The 26,349-nt window shown below is 41.8% G+C and overlaps 1 protein-coding gene across 1 annotated transcript in view; it reads right to left on the reverse strand.

Annotated features, from left to right (window-relative positions):
• The window catches only part of DCC (DCC netrin 1 receptor), a 927,153-nt gene that overhangs the window by 400,763 nt on the left and 500,041 nt on the right, over positions 1-26,349 (reverse strand). The window contains exon 9 of the mRNA XM_070736918.1: positions 21,447-21,601. Coding sequence (XP_070593019.1) covers positions 21,447-21,601 — 155 coding nt within the window. The remainder of the gene's footprint in view (positions 1-21,446; positions 21,602-26,349) is intronic.

Genomic DNA, 26,349 nt, shown 5'->3' on the forward strand with positions numbered 1-26,349 from the left:
CGACTGCAAGATTTTGTCCACACATGGTCCTTTATCTGTATTCCCAGGATTTACTTGATGGATCTATGGAGAGGAATTGTAAAATGGGGGGTTGGGAGAGGGGAGGGGATGATGGTCCTTTCTGCTGTAGTATATTAAGTGCTATTGCTAGCATGTTGTAAGCCGCCCTGAGTCTAAGGAGAAGGGCGGCGTAAAAATTGAATGAATGAATGAATGAATGAATGAATGAATGAATAAAAAATAAAATAAAAAATAAAATAAAAAATAAAATAAAAAAAAATAAATATATAAAAAAAAAAATATTCCTGGATGGGACATCCATGTCAGAGGCAAAGAATCGAGGCCACAAACCAGTGATGGGTTACCAATTTTTTTACTACCACACTGTGGGTGTGGTTATGCATTTTGTTTCAACATCTTTCAGTGCAAATTGGGTGCTCTTGGGTGGAGCTCCCAATTTTTCTACCGGTACTGCGTACCTGACTATACCTGGAGGAGCCCATCACTGCCACAAACAGAATCCCAGTTAAGATTAGACAAAATATTATGAGATATGGAAAAAATGTTATCAATGGTTGGAAGGGAAAGGAGGAAGCTAAAATACGAAATATCTAGGAATTATACAATGGAGAATCAAAGAGAGGTATGCATGTAACTACAAGAAAATGAGAGTGCATAAGATAAACTTAAAAGAAATACAGAGTACAGTGTTCCCTCGTTTATCACAGGTGTTATGTTCCAGGACCAACCATGGTAAACGAAAATCCGCGAAGTAGGGACGCTATATTTATTTAAGTATTTATACACTGTTTTAAGGCTTTATAACCCCCCCACACACTTTTACGCTACAGAAACCTTTTCCATTCCCTTAATAACCATTCCCACCCTGTTCTGTGCATGTATTGTACCTTTACGCTTAGTGTAAAATATTTTGAATTTCTAAACCAACGTGATGAAACGATGCTCCGCATGAAATGGACCAGTTTAGGGGCAGACTCAGAGATGGGGAAGCTGCACACAAACGAAAAGTAAACAACGTGCTACTGTACTGAGCCAATCAGGCTCTGGGATACAAAGCAGCACACTCTGGTTGGTCACTTCTCCATCAATCAACCAATTGTGTGTTGTTTACAATCTCATGTAGGCAAGTAGCGTCTCAGATCGAGTTACGCAGAAAACCCGCAAAGTAGCAAAAACCCGCGATATATTTTTTTCCATTACTATATTATAAAAACCCACGATGCACCAAGTCCGCGAAAGGTGAACCGCAAAGTGGCGATGGATTACTGTATATTAAGTTACATGATATTTTAGTATGTATGGCAAAGGTAATGCCAGGATGGCTACACTGTGTTCAATGTTTTTAATGCGTGTTTAATATTTTTTTAAAAAAAGAATCTGTACCTCAGCTACAAAAAGATATTGATAAAATTGAACAGGTCCAAAGACGGGCTACAAGAATGGTGGAAGGTCTTAAGCATAAAACATATCAGGAAAGACTTAATGAACTCAATCTGTCTAGTTTGGAGGACAGAAGGGAAAGGGGGCACATGATTGAAACATTTAAATATGTTAAAGGGTTAAATAAGGTTCAGGAGGGAAGTGTTTTTAATAGGAAAGTGAACACAAGAACAAGGGGACACAATCTGAAGTTAATTGGGGGAAAGATCAAAAGCAACATGAGAAAATATTATTTTACTGAAAGAATAGTAGATCCTTGGAACAAACTTCTAGCAGACGTGGTAGATAAATCCACAGTAACTGAATTTAAACATGCCTGGGATAAACATGTATCCTTCCTAAGATAAAATACAGAAAATAGTATAAGGGCAGATTAGACGGATCATGAGGTCTTTTTCTGCCATCAGACTTCTATGTTTCTAAGATAGGAGTCAACTAGATAACAGTCAACAGAATTCAAGAGTGAATGGACTTAAACTGTTTGTGGGAACGTAAGGAATCTAGGCTGATGACTCGCTCGACTCCTCCCTAGGCTCTGCTGGGTGTTTTCCCATATTCATTCTCCTTAAATGTCTCACCAAGTTTCAACATGGCCCTACAAGGAAAATGATGAGGCACATCAATATTGTACTGTACCTGAAGGGTATCTGAGACAAGTTATTCTCCAAGAATTCATCTTTTCTGCTCTGTGGACTGATGGTCTTACAATTACTTCTTGTTTACGTTACCTACTTACGTGCTCTAATAACAGCAGTCCTTTTATTTACAGCCTTAAGAATGTACAGTGGTACCTCTACTTAAGAACTTAATTCGTTCTGTAACCAGGTTCTTAAATAGAAACGTTCTTAAGTAGAAGCTATTTTTCCCATAGGAATCAATGTAAAAGCAAATAATGTGTGCAAACCCATTAGGAAAGAATTAAAAGCTCGAAATTTGGGTGGCAGGAGGAGGAGGAAGAAGAGGAGGAGGACAGTCGCTGCTGAAGGAAGAAGGTGAGCTGAGCGCCTCCTTTTGCCTTTCCGCGCCCAGACGCTCTGGGAGGCAACCTCACATCAGGTGTATGAGAGGCAGTGCGAGGAAGTCACCGCAGCGAAGTGGTTATTCCCTCTCTAAGCGCCCAGAGAAAGGAAAATACTCCATTAGCTCTAGGTTGCCAAAGCCTTCTAAAGCACCACTAAAAGGCTTCTCTGGCAGCCCAGAAAAGCCCGAAATGGCAAGGATTAAAGGGGGAATGGCAGGAAACTGGCTGGGCCTTCATGCTGCTCTCAAATTTCCTGAGAATTTTTTCCGGGCTCAGGTTCTTAAGTAGAAAATGGTTCTTAAGTAGAAAAAATATTGAGCACCCGGTTCTTATCTAGAAAAGTTCTTAAGTAGAGGTACCACTGTAGTTTATTTTGCTTTATGCCTCCTAATTTTCTGCAGAGGAAAAAAAACACACCCAAGTGCAATCTGTTTGTGAAGCCCTTTGTCTATCAACAAACAGGAATGGGATTTGATTGTCTGTGATTTCCCTCCTTCGTCTTCTTTTGTCTTACTGCAGTTAACAGCTTTAATTACATTTCTGGAAAATTTGCTTCTGGGCTCTGTGGGGTGACGCAGCTTTAGAAAGCTTGGAGGCAATGTAATTATTAGCATAATGAAATCCCTGCTACCCTGCTCTGAATAATTTCGAAAGACATGACAGCTATTTGTCAAAAAAAAAAAAGAATAATAAAAATAATCTCGGCACATAAACACTTTTGCTGCTGTTGATCCACAATCTGCATCTCACCAAGAAATCTGCATCTCACCAAGAAGTCATGTTTCATCAGGCCAAGGATGATGAACCTTTTTTTCTTCGGGTGCCGAAAACACATGTGTGCATGCTATCACACATCCAAAATTCAATGCCAAATGCAGGGAGGCAAAAATGGCCTCCCCTACCTCTCTGGAGGCCTTCTGGAAGCCGGTAATGGCTATTTTCCCAACTTCTGGTTGGCCTAATAGGCCCATTTTTCACCCTCCCAAAACTCCAGAGGCTTCTCTGTTTAGTCTGGAGGACTATACAGGGAAAGAGGGGACATGATCGAAACATATGTTAAAGGGTTAAATAAGGTTCAGGAGGGAAGTGCTTTTCATAGGAAAGTGAACATAAGAACAAGGCGGCACAATCTGAGGCTAGTTGGGGCAAAGATCAGAAGCAACCTGAGAAAATATTGTTTTACTGAAAGAGTAATAGATGCTTGGAACAAACTTCCAGAAGACGTGGTTGGTAAATCCACAGTAACTGAATTGAAACATGCCTGGGATAAACATATATCCATCCTGAGATAAAATATAGGAAATAGTACAAGGGCAGATTAGATGGACCATGAGGTGTTTTTCTGCCATCAATCTTCTATGTTTCTATCCAGGTGGCCTCCACGACTCACTAAAAGCATGTAAATGACCAGCTGTCTGCAAGGAGTATAAACCCTTCTATTCTCCACCATCCAGTCAGAGCTGAAGAAGCTTCCTGGATGAGAAGCGAAATATCTTCAAAGAAAAAACAGAAAGTCCAGTTGCCTCTTGAAAGAAGCACTTTTGGGACATCCATGATCTGGATGACTGAGAATCTCCATAGACAACCCACAATTGGTAGATCCATAATGACAGTGGTCCCCAACCTTTTGGGTAGCAGAGACTGGTTTCATAGAAAACAATTCTCAATGGATACGTTGCTGTTGTTATTGGTGGTGGTAGGACACATCCCGGGCATGTGTATATGAACCTTTGCACACTTAAGTGGTCCAGTTCCTGACTGGTACCGGTTCATGGCCCAGGCTTTGGGGATCCCTACATTATGAAACTTCCTACAAGGAGAAAGGGAAAAAAAGATTGCAGTTGTGATGAGTGTTGGTGGGAGAAAGATGAATGTTGACCAAGTTTTGGGGACAGATTAAAATATATATATACCAACATCACTCTTATTGGGCTGAAACAGTGGAATCCTGTTAGGTTTTATGAGCTCTGGAGTTGTGGACCGAAAGATGATTATAAGCTTCTTCCAAATGGTAAGTAATTTATGATAATCCTCCAACAGCATATACTATACAATTGCAATTAGTTTGAGAGGTATTACAAATCCTGTTAAGAGACTGGTAGTTAGGGGTGTGTGTGTCCTTCTTCTTTTTCTCTTTCTTGCAGTCATTGGATGCTGAAAAGAACACCTTCTAACACTGAGCCGTGGTGGCATAGTGGTTAGAGTGCAGCAATGCAAACTGCTTCTCCTGACTGCTGGATGTAGTTCACCAGTCTCAAGGTTGACTCAGCCTTCCATCCAAGGTGGGTAAAATGAAGACGCAGATTGTTGGGGGCGATATGCTGACTCTGTAAACAGCTTAGAGAGGGCTGTAAAGGACTGTGAAGTGGTATACACAGTGGTACCTCTACTTGCGAACATAATTCGTTCCGTGACCAGGTTCTTAAGCAGAAAAGATTGTAAGAATAAGCAATTTTTCCCAAAGGAATCAATGTAAAAGCAAATAATGTATGCAATTGGTGAAACCACAGGAAGGGTCGATAGGCACTGTTTTAGATATTGTAACAAGGCTGTACAGGTGAGTTTATTGCCTTCTTGTGGTTACTAACAGTGGTAGTTGTTTTTTGACTTGTACAGGTAGAAGTAGCCCTTGAGTCATCATCTCTAACTTACTGCAATCATTTTCTGTGGCTTGACCATATTGTAGTCACTGCTGGTTCATATACAGCTGGTAATCAACTAGAGTGGTAACTCTACTTACGAACTTAAAATTTGTTCTGTGACCAGGTTCTTAAGTAGAAAAGTTTGTAAGAAGAAGCAATTTTTCCCATAGGAATCAATGTAAAAGCAAATAATGTGTGCAATTGGTGAAACCACAGGGAGTGTCGAGACCCTGTTTCCTCCCAGGAGATTCCTAGAGAGGCCCCATGGAGGCTTCTCCCCATCTTTTCCAGCCCTGTTTCCTCCAAGGAGATTCCTAGAGAGGCCCCACAGAGGCTTCTCCCTGCCTTTTCCAGTTACAGTTTCGGAGGCTCGGGTTTGTCAGTGAAAAATAGTTCTTGAGAAGAGGCAAAAAAAATCTCAAAAACCCAGTTCTTATCTAGAAAAGTTCATAAGTAGAGGCATTTTTAGGTAGAGGTACCACTGTATGTCTAAATGCTATTGCTATTTCCATATGAATTAACAGAAATGCAAATGAAATTCTATCCTTCTCACAAATCTGACCCAATTATTATGGTAGCCATAAGAAATCAGCCTAAAGCAAAATTAAAAGTCAATGTGGGAAGAGACCATCTTCACAGAAAGAGGATTTGAATATCTAAGTCTCTCTCTCTCTCTCCCACCCCCTCTCTCTCTGTGTACATGCACGGACTTAATATGAAATATTTTAAGCAAATGGAATAAGTTACTACTCATTTTTTTCCTAGGTAGACACCTAAAATGAATTCGAATGGAATGAAATTGAAAGCTGCCCGCTTTGTGAAAAGGTCTGAGTGAGTCAAGGGAAAAAAATTAAAAACCCGAAATGAGGAAATTTATCAGGGCAGTCTTACACACAGTGTAAGTGATTTCTGACAGTCTCAAAATGGGTGAGCAGTGTGGTCGGGCAGTAGGAAAAGCAAGTAGGATGCTTGGCTGCATAGCTAGAGGTATAACAAGCCGGAAGAGGGAGATTGTGATCCCCTTATATAGAGCGCTGGTGAGACCACATTTGGAATACTGTGTTCAGTTCTGGAGACCTCACCTACAAAAAGATATTGACAAAATTGAAGGGGTCCAAAGACGGGCTACAAGAATGGTGGAAGGTCTTAAGCATAAAACGTATCAGGAAAGACTTAATGAACTCAATCTGTATAGTCTGGAGGACAGAAGGAAAAGGGGGGACATGATCGAAACATTTAAATATGTTAAAGTATTAAATAAGATCCAGGAGGGAAGTGTTTTTAATAGGAAAGTGAACATAAGAACCAGGTGACACAATCTGAAGTTAGTTGGGGGAAAGATCAAAAGCAACGTGAGAAAATATTTCACTGAAAGAGTAGTAGATCCTTGGAACAAACATCCAGCAGACGTGGTTGGTAAATCCACAGTAACTGAATTTAAACATGCCTGGGATAAACATATATCCATTGTAAGATAAAATACAGGAAATAGTATAAGGGCAGACTAGATGGGCCATGAGGTCTTTTTCTGCCGTCAGTCTTCTATGTTTCTATGTTTCTACACATGCTTTCCTAAAATGACTTTTCTTTATGACCATTTATGATGGCAAAGATGTGATGGAAGGTCCCACCCTTAAACCCTTTGAATTCATTCCTATCCAGACAAAAACAATCAATAATGTCATTATTATAACAAAAATAAATAAAATAAAACGGTGCCGCCATATCTTTCTCAAACATCAGAAACGTTTAGCTACTAACTGAACCTCAGAAGTGATTATGCCAATTTCAGTCCTGGAATTCAAAAGATAAAAAGTTCATTACCTCCCTGGCAGATTTAGGCTGGTGTAGAAAAAGCTTGGGAGGAGACAAATAGCTTTCTGTAGTAGATTTCAGACAGCAGTTTCCAAAATAATCTCAAACGCATCTAAAATTATTTGTGTTCCCTTACGAAGAGAAAGATTAGATCTGTTTTACTTTGTTATAATTGTCAAATCCTTTCAGATTATATCAGACCCAAAAGTGAACAAAATATACTATCAGGCTATTCAAAGAACCATTTAATCACAATTTCCTTCAGTATAGCTAAAGATGAAGAGGGCAAATTGGTCACGGCCTTTTAGCTATTCTGAAGAGTGAAATATTTCATACTGGGAGTAAAATTTGGACCTTGGTCTTTTCTTTTTCCTAAAAAAGAAAGTGAAAATCTAGAAGTGTGAGATAATGTAGCATGACCTATTCTTTTTAATAAGTTTGTGAGTGACATAGGAGAAAGTTTGGTAGGGAAGGTTTGCCTATTTGCCAATGACTCTAAAGTGTGCAATAGGGTTGATATTCCTGGAGGCATCTGTAATATGCTAAATGATTTAGCTTTACTAGATGAATGGTCAAAGCAATGGAAACTGCAGTTTAATGTTTCCAAATGTAAAATAATGGACTTGGGGAAAAGGAATCCTCAATCTGAGTATTGTATTGGCAGTTCTGTGTTAGCAAAAACTTCAGAAGAAAAGGATTTAGGGGTAGTGATTTCTGACAGTCTCAAAATGGGTGAACAGTGCAGTCAGGCGGTAGGGAAAGCAAGTAGGATGCTTGGCTGCATAGCTAGAGGTATAACAAGCAGGAAGAGGGAGATTATGATCCCGCTATATAGAGTGCTGGTGAGACCACATTTGGAATATTGTGTTCAGTTCTGGAGACCTCACCTACAAAAAGATATTGACAAAATTGAACGGGTCCAAAGACAGGCTACAAGAATGGTGGAAGGTCTTAAACATAAAACGTATTAGGAAAGACTTAATGAACTCAATCTGTATAGTCTGGAGGACAGAAGGAAAAGGGGGGACATGATCGAAACATTTAAATATGTTAAAGGGTTAAATAAGGTCCAGGAGGGAAGTGATTTTAATAGGAAAGTGAACACAAGAACAAGGGGACACAATCTGAAGTTAGTTGGGGGTAAGATCAAAAGCAACATGAGAAAATATTATTTTACTGAAAGAGTAGTAGATCCTTGGAACAAACTTCCAGCAGACGTGGTAGATAAATCCACAGTAACTGAATTTAAACATGTTTGGGATAAACATATATCCATCCTAAGATAAAATACAGAAAATAGTATAAGGGTGACTAGATGGTCTTTTTCTGCCGTCAGACTTCTATGTTTCTATGTTTCTACTGTTTTCCATCTACAGAAATGCCTTCGAAACAAATCAAAATTAACTGCTTTAGAAAAAGTCAAAATGTCAGATCTATCCAGTGGTATCAAAAGAATACTTCAGGTTCTCCTAATGTTTGTAGTATCCTTAAGATTTTTATTAATATTGATTGTTTCCTCATTGCTTATTTGACTCCTATGACAATCATTAAGTGTTGTACTTCATGATTCTTGAAAAATGTATATTTTATTTTATATATATTGAGAGCATGTGCACCAAAGACAAATTCCTTGTGTGTCCAATCACACCTGGCCAATAAAAGAATTTTATTCTATTCTAATAGATAGAGGTAGTTCTTGATTTACAAACACAGCAAAATTTCCATTGCTAAGCAAGACAATTGTTGAACGAGTTTTGACCCATTTTATGACATGTCTTGCCACACTGGAAAATACCTTGATGTTGGGAAAGACTGAAGGGAAAAGGAGAAGAGGACGACAGAGGATGAGATAGCTAGATAGTGTCATCCATGCAATGACCATTGATTTGGGCAGATATCAGGAGACAGGGGAGTACAGGGGAGGGGCATGGGATTGCAAAGAGTTGAACACAATTTAGTAACTAAACAACAACAATATACTAAGTGTGAAAGCAAATATGGAATTCCTATATGTAGGAAATTTTGTAAGGGCTCTGCCTTAAGTGTCACTGAAACCTATGGCAGTGACGGTGAACCTTCTTTCCTCTGATGCCAAAAACATGCGTGCCCATGCTATCATACCTATAATTCAATGCCTTGAGAGGGCAAAAACAGCCTCCCCTGGATGCTCATTGGAGGCCAGAAATGGTCCATTTCCTGACTTCCAGTAGGCTCAGTAGGCTTCCACTGAACCTGGGAAGGGCAAAAATACCCTCTCCCACATCTCAGCCCCTGAGACTCTCCAGAAACTGAAAACAAAATCCCAGAGCCTCTGTGTGAGCCAAATATCGGTTGGCTGGTGTGCACATGCTTATTAGAGCTAAGCTAGGGCAACAGCTTGCATGCCGGCAGATATGGCTCTGCATGCCACCTGTGGCACTCGTGCCATAGGTTTGCCATCACTTAAGAACATAAGAAGAGCCATGCTGAATCAGACCAAAGCCCATCGAGTCCAGTATTCTGTGTCACACAGTGGCCCACCAATTGTCCATGGGGATCTTGAGCAGAAAGAGAAGGCAAGACCCTCCCTTTTCCTTGACCCCCAACAAATGGTACTCAATGGAATCCTGCTTGCCTCAACCAACATAGAGGTGGCACATGAACATCTCTTTCAATAGCTACCAATACACTTGGCATCCATGAATCTGTCTAATCCTGCCTTGAAACTATCAAGGCTGACAGCTGTCACCATCTCTTCTGGAAGTGAATTCCATAAACTAATGACCCTCTGGGTGAAGAAATATTTCCCTTGATTTGTCCTCACTTTCTTACCTATGAGCTTTAGGGAGGGCCCCCTCGTCCTAGTATTGTGTGAACCGAAACTGACAACAAAGGGTACGCCCACACCCGCAACGGCCTCAGAGGGCACATCAGTAGTGCTGAAGATGGCAGTCCTTTGCTGGTGAAACCCACCACCGAACCATGTGATTTTTATGGAAGGATAGATTATTTCCTGGGGACAGTGTTTGTAGCCTTTGACTCTTAAATGCACAATGCACATGGACATTGAAATTTCTGAGGTCAAAGAATTTCTTCTGATATCATAGGACAGGTGAACCTGATCTACCAAAAATGGGACACTTTTCTTTAACTTGATGCCCTCCGTATGTATGTATGTATGTATGTGTGTGTGTATGTATGTATGTATGTATGTAGGTAGGTAGGTAGGTAGGTAGGTATATGTGTATGTATGTATGTATGTATGTATGTATGTAGGTAGGTAGGTATATAGTACATACATATATATGGGTTTTTTTTCTGTTGGATCACCCTGGTATATTGAAGGAGCATCACAGCTTCCTTTTTGCCTTTAGGCTCAACCCAGGGCCATTTCCAAGGCAGTTAATTTGTTCATAGAGGGCCTAGAGCAGCGTTTCCCAACCGGTGTGCCGCGGCACACTGGTGTGCCGCGACACACCGTCAGGTGTGCCGCGGCGAGAGGCGGCGGAGGAGAGTGGGCGGATCGGGCGGGCAATGGGGCAGGGGGGAGAAGCCAGGGGCGCGTTTGGCCGGGAGTCCGGGACTGTGTGGCTTTGCGCCATGAAGAGAAAACGGCCGACTTTTCCCTGCTGCCGTTTTCTCTTCATGGCGCAAAGCCACACAGTCCCGGACTCCTCGCCCCAAGGCAGGAGGTGGCGGCGGAGGAGAGTGGGTGGGCAATGGGGCAGGGCGGAGAAGCCAGAGGCGCGTTTGGCCGGAGGCACCGTGGGGAGGCAGGGGCAGGGAGGTGCGGCAGTAGGAGTAAAGGGAGCCGCGGCTGCCCCTGCCTCCCCACGGTGGCAATGGCATCGGGAGTGCTAATAGCGGCGGCGGCGGGAATAGCGGGGGGGGCCTGCAAGTGGAAGCCTCAGCCCTGGAGCCCCCTCGCACCCATGGCTTCTCATCGATGCCTCTGCCTGCCCGATCCGCGGGAGTGCTAATAGCGGTGGCGGCGGCGGGAATAGCGGCGGGGGCCTCCTGCCCGCCTCTGCTATTAGCACTCCAGCGGATCGGGCAGGCAGAGACATTGACGAGAAGCCATGGGCGCGAGGGGGCTCCAGGGCTGAGGCTTCCACTTGTGGCTGTCCCCGCCCGCCCGATCCTTCCTTCTCTCCGGCTTTTTTGGGGTGCGGCTTCTTCCACAGCGGTGGCTGCAGCGCCGCTGGCGATCCGGCCGCTAGCCGCTCCAAGCGCTGTGGGAACGCCCACCCCTCTCACAGTCCCGTCCCGGGCTGTCAGTAAAGGGGCTGCTTGCTCGGAACATTCAAACTAAGGGAAACCTTCGCTGGCCTCCACAGAGAAGAAAGGAAGAGAGAGAACGAGAGAGAGCAACAGAGAGAGAGAGTGAGAAAGAACAAGAGAGAGAAAGCATGAAAGAGAGAGAAAGAAAATAAGAGAGAACAAGAGAGAGAGAGACTAAGAGAGAGAGAAAGAAAAGAGAGAGAGAGAGAAAATAAGAGAATGAGAGAGAGCAACAGAGAGAGAGAAAGAACAAGAAAAAGCACGAGAGAAGAAAAGCAAGAGAGAAAAAGAGATAGCAAGAGATACTGAAAGAAAGCAAGAGAGAGAGAAAAAAAAAGATAGCAAGAGAGACAGGAAGAGGAAAGGAGAGAGAGAGAGAAATGAGAACAAAAAGGGGAGGAGAAATGAGAAAATGATTGAGGCAGAGAATGAGAGGAGAGAGAAACAAAAGAGAGAGAGAGGGGTGATTCTTGAAGCATATGGTAAAAAGCACCCAAATAATAAGAAAAAACCCCCAGCCCTCACCTGTTTTTGAAAAGAATAAAAGAGAATTAAACCCCAGCCCTCACCTGGTTTTGGAAATGGTTGGAGTGTGTATACATACACACACATAAGGGGGGGAGAGAGACAGGGATGGAAAAAGAGGAGAAGTGAAAGGGAGAAGGAATGAGGGAAAAAGGGAGGAAGAGAGAGAAATGAGAAACATGAGAGAGAAAAGGGGGAAAGACAGGAGAAGTACCCATAAATGAGACAGCGGTATAAATTTCAGGAGGGATGATTGATGATTGACTGTATTTATAAGGGGATGTTACATGGGATTATATATATGAGGGGGTTATTTATTTATGTATGTATGTATGTATGTATGTATGTATGTATGTATGTATGTATGTATGTATTTATTTATTTATTTATTTATTTATTTATTTATTTATTTATTTATTTATTTATTTATTAGATTTGTGTCATTTTGGTTGGTGGTGTGCCCCAGGATTTTGTAAATGTAAAAAGTGTGCCGCGGCTCAAAAAAGGTTGAAAATCACTGGCCTAGAGGCAAAAAGGAAGCTGTGATGCTCCTTCAATATACCAGGGTGATCCAATGGGGAAAAAAACATATAAGAACATAAGAACATAAGAAGAGCCATGCTGAAGCAGGCCAAAGCTCATTGAGTTCAGCATTCTGTGTCACACAATGGCCCAACAATTGTCCTTGGGGATATTGAGCAGAAAGAGAAGGCAAGACCCTCCCTTTCCCCTGATCGCCCATATAACCCTTCCCTGGTACAAAGCTGAAGGGATCAGATCCTGTAGCGTAGAGGAGAAGCTGCAGGATCAAATCCCAGTAAGGGTATGGCTAGCTGATGAGGCCAGAACAAGGCCGGAATAGTACTATCCTAGTCTCCCTTAATTTATGTATATATGTATTTACTTACTTACTTACTTACTTACTTACTTACTTACTTACTTACTTACTTACTTACTTACTTACTTACTTACTTACTTGATTTTTTATGCCACCCTTCTCCTTAGACTCAGGGCGGTTTACAACATGTTAGCAATAGCACTTTTTAACAGAGCCAGCATATTGCCCCCACAATCCGGGTCCTCATTTTACCCACCTCAGAAGGATGGGAGGCTGAGTCAACCTTGAGTCAGTGATGAGATTTGAACCGCTGACCTGCAGATCTAGCAGTCAGCTTTAGTGTCCTGCAATACTGCATTCTACCCACTGCACCACCTCGGCTCATATACCCTTAGATTAACTACGGTTGACCTATCCAGATTCCTAAGAGGTCAGTAAGGGGTGAGTACAAGTGCACTAGAGTGCCTTCCGTCCCCTGTCCTATTGCTCTCCTATATCTCCTATACCTTTCTTCTATTCCTATATCTCTTCTTCTATTCTTTCATTACTATACCTTCTTTTCTATTATTTCTTAGATATATTTTACTATGAGTATCTCCTCTATAACCTTCATCATGTATTTTACTATGTGTACATAGATATATACCCACTAAAACCCTCATTGTGTATTGGACAAAATAAATAAATAAATAAAATAAAAAATAAATAAATATACTGAGGAATGGCTCCCATGATTCTCTGCAGGGGACCAAATGAGTTATCGACATATTTTAATAGGAGTTGTCATCCAACATATTTGTAAGGCTTCAAGTGGGGAGAAAGTTAAAACAAAATGAAATAGTTCACACAGAGTTTCTTACACAATATATTACAGGAGTTTTTAATGCTCTGTACTACTCCCTACAAAGGCACCTTAATTTACACGCTGGAAACACATTGCTCTTCACAACTGTCTTTCTAATATTCACTCGCAGCTCTTTCCCATACATAATTTCTTTGAGATAAATCAGGAAGAAAGTATTGATTTTAAAACTTGACTCAGATGACCAGCAGCTCTGCTTTGTATTAAAAGTTATGTTCATTTCCTTGTCTTACACATTGAAGTCTAAAGCTAAAAGCAAGTTGACAGTATTGATATAATACAGTTATCCAGGATGTGGGATTTTGTCCTCATTTAAAGCCGCTCTCACAAAATAGCACAGTGTGATTAGCTGCAGAATTTAATCCCAGCTGACTGGCAAGTACAATTCTGACAATGTGCAGGTGATGGAATTATCTCATTGGCATTTGTCTATCACAGGGTGATGGGTTTATTTACTTTAGTCATGCACAGTGCACTGATAAATCTAACTCCCCCCCCGAAAAGCCCCTGCAAATTCAAAGAGTGAATTAAAAGACTGTCAGCTTTACTTTATGATTTTATTTATTTATTTGACCCTCTAAAATCAAGGCCTTTTTTCTTCCCTGTGATGGAATTGCACCATAGGCTGAGGTCCTTCCAACGGAATAATAAGTCTCTAGTCTTTTCCCTTGACTTTATTTTTATTCCCAGAATCCTGGCTGTTATGTTATACTCCACAAAAATGAAGAATTGGCCAAATTTGTCCCAGAAACAAAGAAAATGGGATATTATCAATTCCACCCCTCCCTGCATTAACTATCTATAGTTTGTCTGTGGTTATCAAAGTCTCTGGAGTCTTCGGAGAGGGGCAGCATACAAATCTATTTTATTATTATTATTATTATTATTATTATTATTATTATTATTATTATTATTATTATTATTAATTCATTTCTCAATTCTCCAAAAAGAGGATGCTTGCTATACAGGTAATCCTCAATGTACGATGTACCTCAATGTTTAGCAACTGTTAGAAGTTACAGTAGCAATGAAAAAAAATGACTTAGGGTCATTTCTCACCCTTACTACCTTTGCAGCATCCCCGTGGTCGCATGATCAAAATTCAGATGCACCAATATGGGGGTTATACAGAAAGTAAGGTTACAAGGCATGTAGCCAGCGGAAGAGAACAAGCAGTGCCTATGGTCAGTAGATCATTGACTGGCATTGTGGTGAAGCTTAGAGATGAGTGTCCTCATTCCGTTTCCCTCTAAGGGCGAAGTGTCTGCTGTAATATGCTACCTGAATACTAAGGGCGTGAACGCTGCTGCGATGGGGGCCCAAGATCCTTACTGAAGTGCACAAAATTTTTGTTTGTTTGTTTGTTTGTTTGTTTGTTTGTTTGTTTGTTCGTTCGTTCGTTCGTTCGTTCATTCATTCATTCATTCATTCATTCATTTATTGGATTTGTATGCTGCTCCTCTCCGTAGACTCGGGGCGGCTAACAACAGTAATAAAACAGCATATAACAATAATCCAATACTAAAAACAGTTAAAAACCCATTATTATAAAACCAAACATACATACAGACATACCATGCATACAATTGTAAAGGCCTAGGGAGAAAGAGTATCTCAGTTCCCCCATGCCTGGCGGCAGAGGTGGGTTTTAAGCAGCTTATGAAAGGCAAGGAGGTTGGGGGCAATTCTAATCTCTGGGGGGAATTGGTTCCAGAAGGTCGGGGCCGCCACAGAGAAGGCTCTTCCCCTGGGTCCCGCCAAGCGACATTGTTTAGTTGACGGGACCTGGAGAAGACCCACTCTGTGGGACCTAACTGGTCATAACCAACACTTAGAATTGTGACCGGAAACAGAGTCAGTGCCACCTGAGAATTTCTTGACCATTTCCAGATTGAAGGAGAGGCTTTTCTCAACTGCATAATGACAGGAGATGAAATTTGGGCTTGCCACCATACTCCATGCAGCGGCGCCATACCCATTCTCTTTCATTTTCAAAAAATTCAAAGCTAGAAATCGGCGAGAAAAATCTTGGGCGCCCATTGCGCACAAATTTTAGGCACCCATCGCAGCAGCTTTCATGCCATTAGCATTCAAGTAACGTGTTACAGGGCTCCAGAAGTAAAGGATGCTTCTTTTACTACTGGAGACAGAGGGACTCAGCCTTTCATGGTGGGTCAAATGAGGACACAAACTGTTTGGGGCAATAGGCTGACTCTATAAACCACTTAAAAAGGGCTGTAATGCAATGTGAAGCGGTATAGAAGTATAATTGCTATTGCTATTCAGTTTTCAGCAAAAAAACAGATGCTCTATTTCTATTCTATTTTCTGTGTCTTTTAGGATCTTAAGAAACATTGTAGTGGGCATCAGTCCAGCTCAGAAATGAGTCACAAAAATGAGTCACAGATCTTTCTATAACTTGAAATGTGCTTGTTATTACATCCACTCACATTTCAGTGTCCATGTTACCAGTGACATCGCTGATTCCTATGGTTTCTTTCCATAGGATGCATAGGGTGTTGGACTATAAATTGCTGCATCCAATAGAGTTCCACTATGTCTTTCTCTCTCAGCAGTCAAAGAAGCTAATACAATCCTTGGTTGTATAAACCAGTGTTTCTCAACCTTGGCAACTTGAAGATATTTGGACTTCAACTCCCAGAATTCCCCAGCCAGCGAATGCTGGCTGGGGAATTCTGGGAGTTGAAGTCCAAATATCTTCAAGTTGCCAAGGTTGGGAAACACTGGTATAAACAGAGACAGAATCAAAATTATGTGAAGTATTAAGTACCGGTTTATAAAACCTTAGTAAGACCACAGCTGGAATTCTGCATCCAGTTACAAAACAGATGTTGAGACTTTGGACAAGTGCAGAGAAGAACAACTAAGATGATTAAAGGTCTCGAGATAAAAACATATGAAGGACAAATGCAAGAACTGGGTTTGGTTAATTTACAGTAAAAAAGGACTAGGGGGTGACATGATAACAGTACTCCAGTATTTGAGGGGCTTTCACAAAGAAGAGGGGTCAACTTATTTTTCAAAGCACCAGAGGGCAGGGGAAGAAACAATAGATGGAAACTAATCAAGGAGAGAAGCCATCTGGAATTAAAGAGAAACTGGTGAGACCACATTTGGAATACTGTGTTCAGTTCTGGAGACCTCACCTACAAAAAGATATTGACAAAATTGAACGGGTCCAAAGACGGGCTACAAGAATGGTGAAAGGTCTTAAGCATAAAACGTATCAGGAAAGACTTAATGAACTCAATCTGTATAGTCTGGAGGACAGAAGGAAAAGGGGGGACATGATCAAAACATTTAAATATGTTAAAGGGTTAAATAAGTTCCAGGAGGGAAGTGTTTTTAATAGGAAAGTGAACACAAGAACAAGGGGACACAATCTGAAGTTAGTTGGGGGAAAGATCAAAAGCAACATGAGAAAATATTATTTTACTGCTGTGCTATGCTATACTATACTATGCTATGCTATCCTGTGCTATGCATAAAGTGGGAGATGTTAGATCCAGAGGCATCTCTGTGGTGGGGAGAAAATAACAGAATAATACATTTGAAACGGATCTTGGAGGTCCTCTAGTCCAACTCCCTGCTCGAGCAGGACTCTATGCCATTTTAGATAAGTGACTCCCAGGTCTTTTCTTTAAAAATGCCAGTGACGAAGCACCCTTAATTTACAACACTTTGCATCATCCTCACGATCATGCGATCAAAATGCAGATGCTTTTGCAACTGGGTTCATACTTATGACCATTTTCCTTTCCCGAGATCATCTGATCCCTTTTTGCAACCTTCTGACAAGCAAAGTCAATGGGGAAGCCAGATTCAGTTAACAACCAGGTTGCTAGCAATAGCAGTTAAACTTACGTCCCACTTCAGAGTGCTTTCCAGCCCTGTGTAGGTGGTTTACAGAGAGTCGGCATATTGCCTCCAACAGTCTGGGTCCTCATTTGATCCACTTCAGAAGGATGGAAGGCTGAGTCAGCCTTGAGCCTGGTGAGAACTGAACTGCCAAATGGCAGGCAGACGGCAATCAGCAGAAGTAGCCTGCAGTACTGCACTCTAACCACTGCTCCGCCATGGCTCAGCATACTAACAAATGTGGTAAGAAGGGTCATAAAACGGAGCAAAACCAGCTTAACAAATGTCTTACATAATAATAATAATAATAATAATAATAATAATAATAATAATAATAATAATAATAATTTATTGGATTTGTATGCCGCCCCTCTCCGCAGACTCGGGGCGGCTAACAACAATAATAAACACAACATGCACAATTCAATAATAAAAAACAACTAAAAACCCCTATTATAAAACCAAACATACACACAAACATACCATGCATAACTTGTAATGGCCTAGGGGGAAGGAATATCTTAACTCCCCCATGCCTGGCGGTATAAATTAGTCTTGAGTAGTTTACGAAAGACAGGGAGGGTGGGGGCAGTTCTAATCTCCGAGGGGAGTTGGTTCCTGAAATGTTGGGCTCAGCTGTGGTCATAAGTCGAGGACTACCTGAAATCGATGAGCTGGCTATTCCTGGCAAAAGACCTAAGTAGGGAAAGAGACTTCTGCATATATCCACAATCACAGACGCTGAGATGGTCTTTTTAATAACGGCGTATGTTTTTGTACAGCATATCAATATTGGTTAATGTAAGCGTAATAGGGAGAACTGCTAATTATAACTCAGAGTAATTTAACTGAATTGCAGTTGAGTCATTCATGCAGCCAACAGCAATGTTTCGTCTAATTTTTTTTCGGTGTGGGCGGAAAAGTATAGTGTCTGAGCGACAGTCCCTTTGGGACTGGGCGGCATAGAAGTATAAATAAATAAATAAATAAACAAACAAACAAACAAACAAACAAACAAACAAAAAACCCACCCTGTTTTGCCTCAGAGAATTTCAAAATAAAATACTGTACTGTGTGTCTATATCAGTGAGCTCATAATAGGGCAACTCTATCAATATCAAAATGCCACTTAAATAGTTGAGCTAGTTTCAAACTAGATTTTGATTTTCTTTCTCTCTTCCTTACTCCCATTCCTTTTCTTTCTCTTTTCCTTCCTCTCTTTTTTCTATCTGTTTCTCTCTCTTCCTCTCTCTCTCCTTCCCTCTCACTGTTTCCCTCTCTGCTTCTGGGCAGGTTTGGAAAACTGTGAGTTGATGATGATTTTTAAGTGAGCGATTGCTCACTGCTCAGCTTAGAGGGAACTATGGCCGACAGTCTGTAAAACATGTCTATGTTTGTCATTGCTGTGTCCTGTTAGAATTATATGGCACTCCCAGTTTCAGCCTTTCCTAATAAACTATTTTTTTAAAGGATAAAACACACTTTGCTATGTGAAATGCTGTTACATGCGTGCATATGCATGCCTTTAAGTCAATTTTTGACTCCATGGGGCTGACTGGGCTGGTCCTTACAGACAATTTGGCAAACCTCTTTGAATGTGGTTGCTTTGCCCTTGTCTCCTTTTTAGGGCTGAGAAAAAGTGGCTGTCCAAAGTCCCCCAGCCAGCCAGATTTATATCTAAAACCAGACTAGAACTCTCAGTCTCCCACTTTCTAGCCTGATGCCTTAAGCACTTACGCCAAACTGGTAACAACAGAAAAAATGTACAGGTAGAAGAACTCAACTTAATGACCACAGCTGGGATTAGAGTTTTCACTCTTAAACAAAGCAATTATTATTATTATTATTATTATTATTATTATTATTATTATTATTATTATTATTATACATATAAATATGAAATCACAGCTACCAACTCTTAGAACTAAGGAGAAATTTCCTGACAATTAGAACAATTAATCAGTGGAATAGCTTGCCTCCAGAAGTTGTGAATGCTCCAACACTGGAAGGTTTTAAATATTTATTTAAAGAATATGTTGGCTTACCATTTGTCCGAAGTAGTGTAGGGTTTCTTGCCTAAGCAGGAGGTTGGACTAGAAGACCTCCAAGGTCCCTTCCAACTCTGTTATTATTGTTATATTTGACAAGTAGCTTCCTGCAGAAAGGCACCCTTTAACAACTCAAATGTGGGGTGGCAGATGTTGTTACTCTATTGTTCCTTCTTCAAACACCAATCATTTAATAAATTGACAGTGGTAGCAGTTTGAACAGAAGACCTGACGGAGAAGCAAACTCTTGGAGTTTGGAGTCAATGGTGTGGCACTTGGAATGGTGCATATGGCCTTCGGGGCTTAATGACTGCTTTTGTAAATCAGCTATTCCTCTCCTCTTGACAGCGTGTGGTCCTTGAATAAGACCTTTATTTGACAGATTTCACTATATTATTTATTTTATACTGTATACTCAGCTTGTATGCAATTTGAAGTCACAAACTACATCACAACACTTGAATGACTTCATGGCCCCAACAATATTTTGTTTTAAATATAGTTGCTCTGCACAGATATTTAACTGGAGAATCCAAATTTGATTTATTCAACATTCAAACAAAATTAACCTTAGAGTTCCTTTTGATACATAGAGGGAAAAAGACCATCATTGTGTACCTTCTCCTACGGCTGGTTTTATGACTGTGGCTTATTATTCTAGAGGAATTGCTCTTCTTTTGATTTAGAGAATATTGCATTAGATTATTATAGACCAGTGATAGCAAACCTTTTTTCCCCCTCTGGTGCCAAAAGCAGGTGTGCGGGTGCTATTGTGTATGTGTGAGTGCCCACACCCATAATGTTTTTAATAGGAAAGTGAACACAAGAACAAGGGGACACAATCTGAAGTTAGTTGGGGGAAAGATCAAAAGCAAGGTGAGAAAATATTATTTCACTGAAAGAGTAGTAGATCCTTGGAACAAACTTCCAGCAGACGTGGTTGGTAAATCCACAGTAACTGAATTTAAACATGCCTGGGATAAACATATATCCATCCTAAGATAAAATACAGAAAATAGTAAAGGGCAGACCAGGTGGACCATGAGGTCTTTTTCTTCCGTCAGTCTTCTATGTTTCTATTCAGTGCCTGGGGATGGTGAAAATGGTCTCCCTTGACCCCTGCTGGAAGCCTTCTGGAGGTCAAAAACAGCCCATTGCCCAACTTCTGGTGGGCTTGATAGGCCCATTTTCTGCCCTCCCCAGGCTCCAGAGGCAAAAATGCTCTCCCCAATCCCCCCTGAGACTCTGTAGAAGCCAAAAATGCCCTCTCAGAGCCTCTGTACGAGCCAAAAATCACCTGGCTGGCACACATGTGCATGTTGGAGCTGAGCTAGGGCAACGGCTCGTGTGCCAGCAGATATGGTTCCATGTGCCACCTGTGGCACCCATGCCATAGGTTTGCCATCACTGTTATAGACTATTAATTAATTAATTAATTAATTCAGTTGCAATAGCAGTGCTCTTCAAACAATTGGCTCTGGGTGGCTTACAATTCTGAAATTATAAAACAATTAATACAAACATTAAAACAATATTGCAGAGTTTCAATGTCTCTTTTGAAGTGTGGTGACCAGAACTGAATACAGTACTCCAGGTGTGGTCGGACCAGGGTGTAGTAGAGTGGTATTAAGACTTCCCTGGTCTTGGAGTGTATTGCCCTGTTGATGCAGCTTAGGATTGTGTTGGCTTTTTTAGCTGCTTCTGCACATTGTTGGCTCATGTTTAGTTGATTGTCCACCAAGACTCCGAGGTCCCTTTCACAGTCGCTACTGCTAAGAGGGGTTTCTCCCAGGTTGTATGTGTGTCTAGGGTTTTTTCTGCCTAGGTGAAGGACTTTGCTCTTGTCGATGTTGAACATCATTTTGTTGGTGTGGGCCCACTGTGTTAAATCTGGCCTATACATGCAACCCGTCATGAGATTTTGCTTCCTGCACAGGTACAAGAAGCAAAATTCCGCTCAAATGTGCCTTTGCATGCCAGAGCCATGGATCTGCACGCAATTATCCATACAATTAGGAACCCACTACTGATAAACATACTAAAAATAACTTGCAAGAACATCAAAACCCAATCAGAACCCAATTAATGTACTTACACTCAGGTTGGGTTGCCACCTTGATGGGCTGTGAACTTTCTCCCGGTCCCCATTCATTGTATGCCACTACTCGGAAGGTATAGGTCTCTTCAGGCTTCAGATTCCCCACTGTAAGCTGCAGCAACCCAGATTGGGAGGTATTCAGTGCTCTCTCCCTAACCAAAAAAAAAAAAAAAATAGCAATGTAAGAAACACAAATGTCAAGATGGGAAAAAAAAATCCAAACTAATGTTCTAGGAGGTTTCATAAAATCATAAGGGAGAGAAAATTGAGGAATGGCTGTGATGAACTGTCTAGGCTAAACAGAAGAAAAAAGACTTCCTATCTTGCCAAGATCATTATCATTTTATATACCTCTTTTTATTAGGTTCTCAGTGCAGTATCTAACAGCGAATCATCAATATCTTATCGCACAACAGAAAAGCAAAATCTAAAGTGATAAAACAAAAATACTGACAACCATAAACTAAAAAAAATTGGATGGGAACAGGAGATTAAAGCATCAGCTAGTACTTTAAAACAAAAAGAACTGTAGAAGTGAAAAATAAAACAAAACAATGAGCATTTTGAATAGTTACCGAAAGAAAAATCACCTCCCTTCATTTCCTACATGACATCTGTCCAAATTTGCTATATATACACGACACACTAGCTATGGTTGCAGTTAATTGGTATGAATGTTATGTACTGTTTAGAAACGTATCGTTAAAAATATCAATCAACACAACTTTACGGTGTGCGGTAACAGTCAAATAATAAAAAGGTTAACTTGGTAGAAATCTCTCCAGAGAAGAACTGGGCAGCAGATAGGATGCAGTTCCACCGGCAGAAATGAAGATGCATGCACAGCTCCAGCTGATCGGCGGCTGTCACTTCCTGGATTACTGGGCTCGGCTCGGCTCTCCTTTTTCCCCCTGCTGCTGCTGTGTCTGCGCTCCTTGCTTTTTTCCTCTTTCCTCCTTCCTGGCCTTGGACGAGCTTCCCTCTCTCCTGCCCGGCTCCCCTCCAACCTCACGTGACCACCTTCCGCCTGAGGTGCAAGCAGAAGGCGTGGGTGGAAGCGGCACTGGCAGCATTTATGCTTCTGGCAGCACCCGTTCGCCTAGCTACCCAGCCTGAGGTAGGGAGTGACCCAGGAAGGAGAGCGTGGAAAACACAAAGCAAATTGTCACCCCAGTGAGTGACACTGGTAAGGTTATAAGTCAAGGACTTAACAGTTCACTTGAATGATGATCGTTCAAGCCACTCCTACCTGGTCACATGGTCGGCAAGCCATTCCTACCCAGTCACATGACCATTAAGCCACACCCACAAAATAACCCATACCCACAGTGTGGCAGTAAAAAAATTGGCTGCGCATTACTGCCTCTAACTGTGCTGAGCACTAATAACACATGGTGGGAGAAGGGAAAAGCCCCCCATCCCCAAATGGAGCTGGGAGGCAGGGGAAGCCTTGCCTGCCCAAACAGCGCTGGGGTGAAATCTCTAGAAATTTGAGAAGGCTGCAGAAAGTGAGGCGAAAGCATAAGCTTGTCTGACCCAAAAGTCAGCTGGCTGGAGGGAGGCACTCCCACATGCACAGTGGAGCCTGCAGAGGGGGCTCCACGTGCCACTTGTGGCACCTGTGCCATAGGTTCGCCTATCATGAGTATAAGGCAGTGATGGCTAACCTTTTTGCTGTCATGTGCCAAAAGTGGGGGGAAGCACACCCATAGTTTAATGTGTCCCCCCATGCATGTACACATGACCCTCCCATGCTCCCCCATGCCCCCTGCTTTTGGCATGTGATGGCACAGTGGACCCATTTTAGAAACATAGAAGACTGACGGCAGAAAAAGACCTCATGATCCATCTAGTCTGCCCTTATACTATTTCCTGTATTTTATCTTAGGATGGATATATGTTTATCCCAGGCATGTTTAAATTCAGTTACTGTGGATTTACCAACCACGTCTGTTGGAAGTTTGTTCCAAGGATCTACTACTCTTTCAGTAAAATAATATTTTCTCATGTTGCTTTTGATCTTTCCCCCAACTAACTTCAGATTGTGTCCCCTTGTTCTTGGCTTCGCTTTCCTATTAAAAACACTTCCCTCCTGAACCTTATTTAACCCTTTAACATATTTAAATGTTTCGATCATGTCCCCCCTTTTCCTTCTGTCCTCCAGACTATACAGATTGAGTTCATTAAGTCTTTCCTGATACGTTTTATGCTTAAGACCTTCCACCATTCTTGTAGCCCGTCTTTGGACCCGTTCAATTTTGTCAATATTTTTTTGTAGGTGAGGTCTCCAGAACTGAACACAGTATTCCAAATGTGGTCTCATCAGCACTCTATATAGCGGGATCATAATCTCCCTCTTCCTGCTTGTTATACCTCTAGCTATGCAGCCAAGCATCCTACCTGCTTTCCCTACCGCTTGACTGCACTGTTCCCCTATTTTGAGACTGTCAGAAATCACTACCCCTAAATCCTTCTCAATCTGAAGTTTTTGCTAACACAGAATTGCCAACACAATACTCAGATTGAGGATTCCTTTTCCCCAAGTGCATTATTTATACGTTTTTTCACCCTTTTCAGCTCCAGAGGCTTTCTAGGAGCTTGGGGAGGGCAAAAACAGCCTTCCGGCCCAGTGGAGGCAGAAACAGCCCATTTCCTGACTTCCAGTAGGACCAGAAGACCCAATTTTTGCTGCCTGTAGAGGTTTTCCTGGAGGCTGGGGAGGGCGAAAACAGCCTCCCCTACCCCGCCCGAAGCCCTTCAGAAGCCAGAAATGCCCTCACAGAACACCTGCATGATCCTTTTACTTATCTTATAAACGGGCCATGGGGAGACTCTTGGGAAAGGTGGGGAGGACACGGTCAGCCAAAATCAGCAGGCCAGTGCACACAGGTGTGCTGGAGCTGATCTATGGCAATGGCTCCTGTGCCAGCAGATATGGCTCTGACTGCCACCTGTGGCACACGTGCCATAGATTCAACATCACGGGTATTCATTCATTCATTCATTCATTCATTCATTCATTCATTCATTCATTGGATTTGTATGCTGCCCCTCTCCGCAGACTCGGGGCGGCTAACAACAGTAACAGTAACAATAACAATAATACAATACTAAAAACAGTTAAAACCCCATTATTATAAAAACCAATCATACATACAGACATACCAGGCACACAATTGTAAAGGCCTAGGGGGAAATAGTATCTTAATTCTCCCATGCCTGCTGGCAGAGGTGGGGTTTAAGCAGCTTACGAAAGGCAAGGAGGGTGGGGGCAATTCTAATCTCTGGGGGGAGTTGGTTCCAGAGGGCCAGGGCCACCACAGAGAAGGCTCTTCCCCTGGTCCCCGCCAAGTGACATTGTTTGGTTGACGGGACCCGGAGAAGACCCACTCTGTGGGACCTAACTGGTCGCTGGGATTCATGCAGCAGAAGGCGGTCCCTGAGATAATCTGGTCAGGTGCCATGAAGGGTTTTATAGGTCATAACCAACACTTTGAATTGTGACCGGAAACTGATCAGCAACCAATGCACACTGCGGAGTGTTGGTGTAACATAGGTATATTTGGGAAAGCCCATGATTGCTCTCACAGCTGCATTCTGCATGATTTGAAGTTTCCTAACACTTTTCAAAGGTAGTCCCATGTAGAGAGCATTACAGTAGTCGAGCCTCGAGGTGATGAGGGCATGAGTGACTGTGAGCAGTGACTCCCGGTCCAGATAGGGTCGCAACTGGTGCACCAGGTAAACCTGGGCGAACGTCCCCCTCGCCACAGCTGAAAGGTGTTTCTCTAATGTGAGCTGTGGATCGAGGAGGACGCCCAAGTTGCGAACCCTCTCTGAGGGGGTCAATGATTCTCCCCCCAGGGTAATGGACGGATAGATGGAATTGTCCTTGGGAGGCAAGACCCACAGCCACTCCGTCTTGTCTGGGTTGAGTTTGAGTTTGTATAGGGTATAGGGTCTCTTGCTTGAGCAAAGGGTTTGATTAGAAGACCTCCAAGGTCCGTTCCAATTTTGTTATTTTAAAAGGCAGCTGAACACTGCCCCAATGTGTGACAGCCTAACCCTATTTCCATCTTTTAAAACTCCAAACTATATTTTCTTGAAAAAACAACCTCATTATGTCTATACCAATCAAAAGCTCAGCTGATTTCAAACTATTATATAGCACCTCTGCTAATTTCAACCCTGGACAATTATTGGCTCTTTCGGACAATTTTGCAAGCTATGAGAATAACCTGCAGCCCTCATGAAAATGTATGTAAATTAAGCCACCAGTTTAATTTCAAAATCTGTCTCCAGGAAATTAGTTCAGGCCACTTAACATGGTTACTTGTCCATTTTCTTGTCCATGATATAAACACAATTTTTCTCTCTTTGCCAGTTTCCCTTAAGAAAAAAAACTTTGAAGTTCCTATTTTGCAAATAGCAATTTTGGAAAAATATCTTCCATTTAGAAAATTAAGGCAATTGGAAAGCATTTAAAAGTTTGTGGATGTTCCTTCCTTGGATAATGTTAGCTTAAAATATTTTCAAAAAGTAATTTAATGTTCATTTAATATTTTATTGCATTTGACCTTGTAGGAGATGATCAGACTGTGCCTGAGAAAGTGATTGAATGGATGGTCAGTCTCAAGTCCCTTTGACCTCATAAGAGATCCGAGTCCAGATCACTTTGAATTCTGCTATCTCTAATCTACTGCCTATCTGCTCTGACTGTAAGTAGCCCAGATTTTGGCAAAGAGCAAACTTGCAACTCATTACCCGACTCAGTAGTGTCAATCCCTAACCCCAAACATTTTTCCCTTAGACTATCCACAATTGACCTCTCCAGGTTCCTTAGAGGTCAGTAAGGGGCGTGCATAAGTGCACCAGTGTGCCTTCCGTCCCCTGTCCAATT

This window comes from Erythrolamprus reginae, chromosome 2 (assembly GCF_031021105.1).
Source record: "Erythrolamprus reginae isolate rEryReg1 chromosome 2, rEryReg1.hap1, whole genome shotgun sequence".
Taxonomy (NCBI): domain Eukaryota; kingdom Metazoa; phylum Chordata; class Lepidosauria; order Squamata; family Dipsadidae; genus Erythrolamprus; species Erythrolamprus reginae.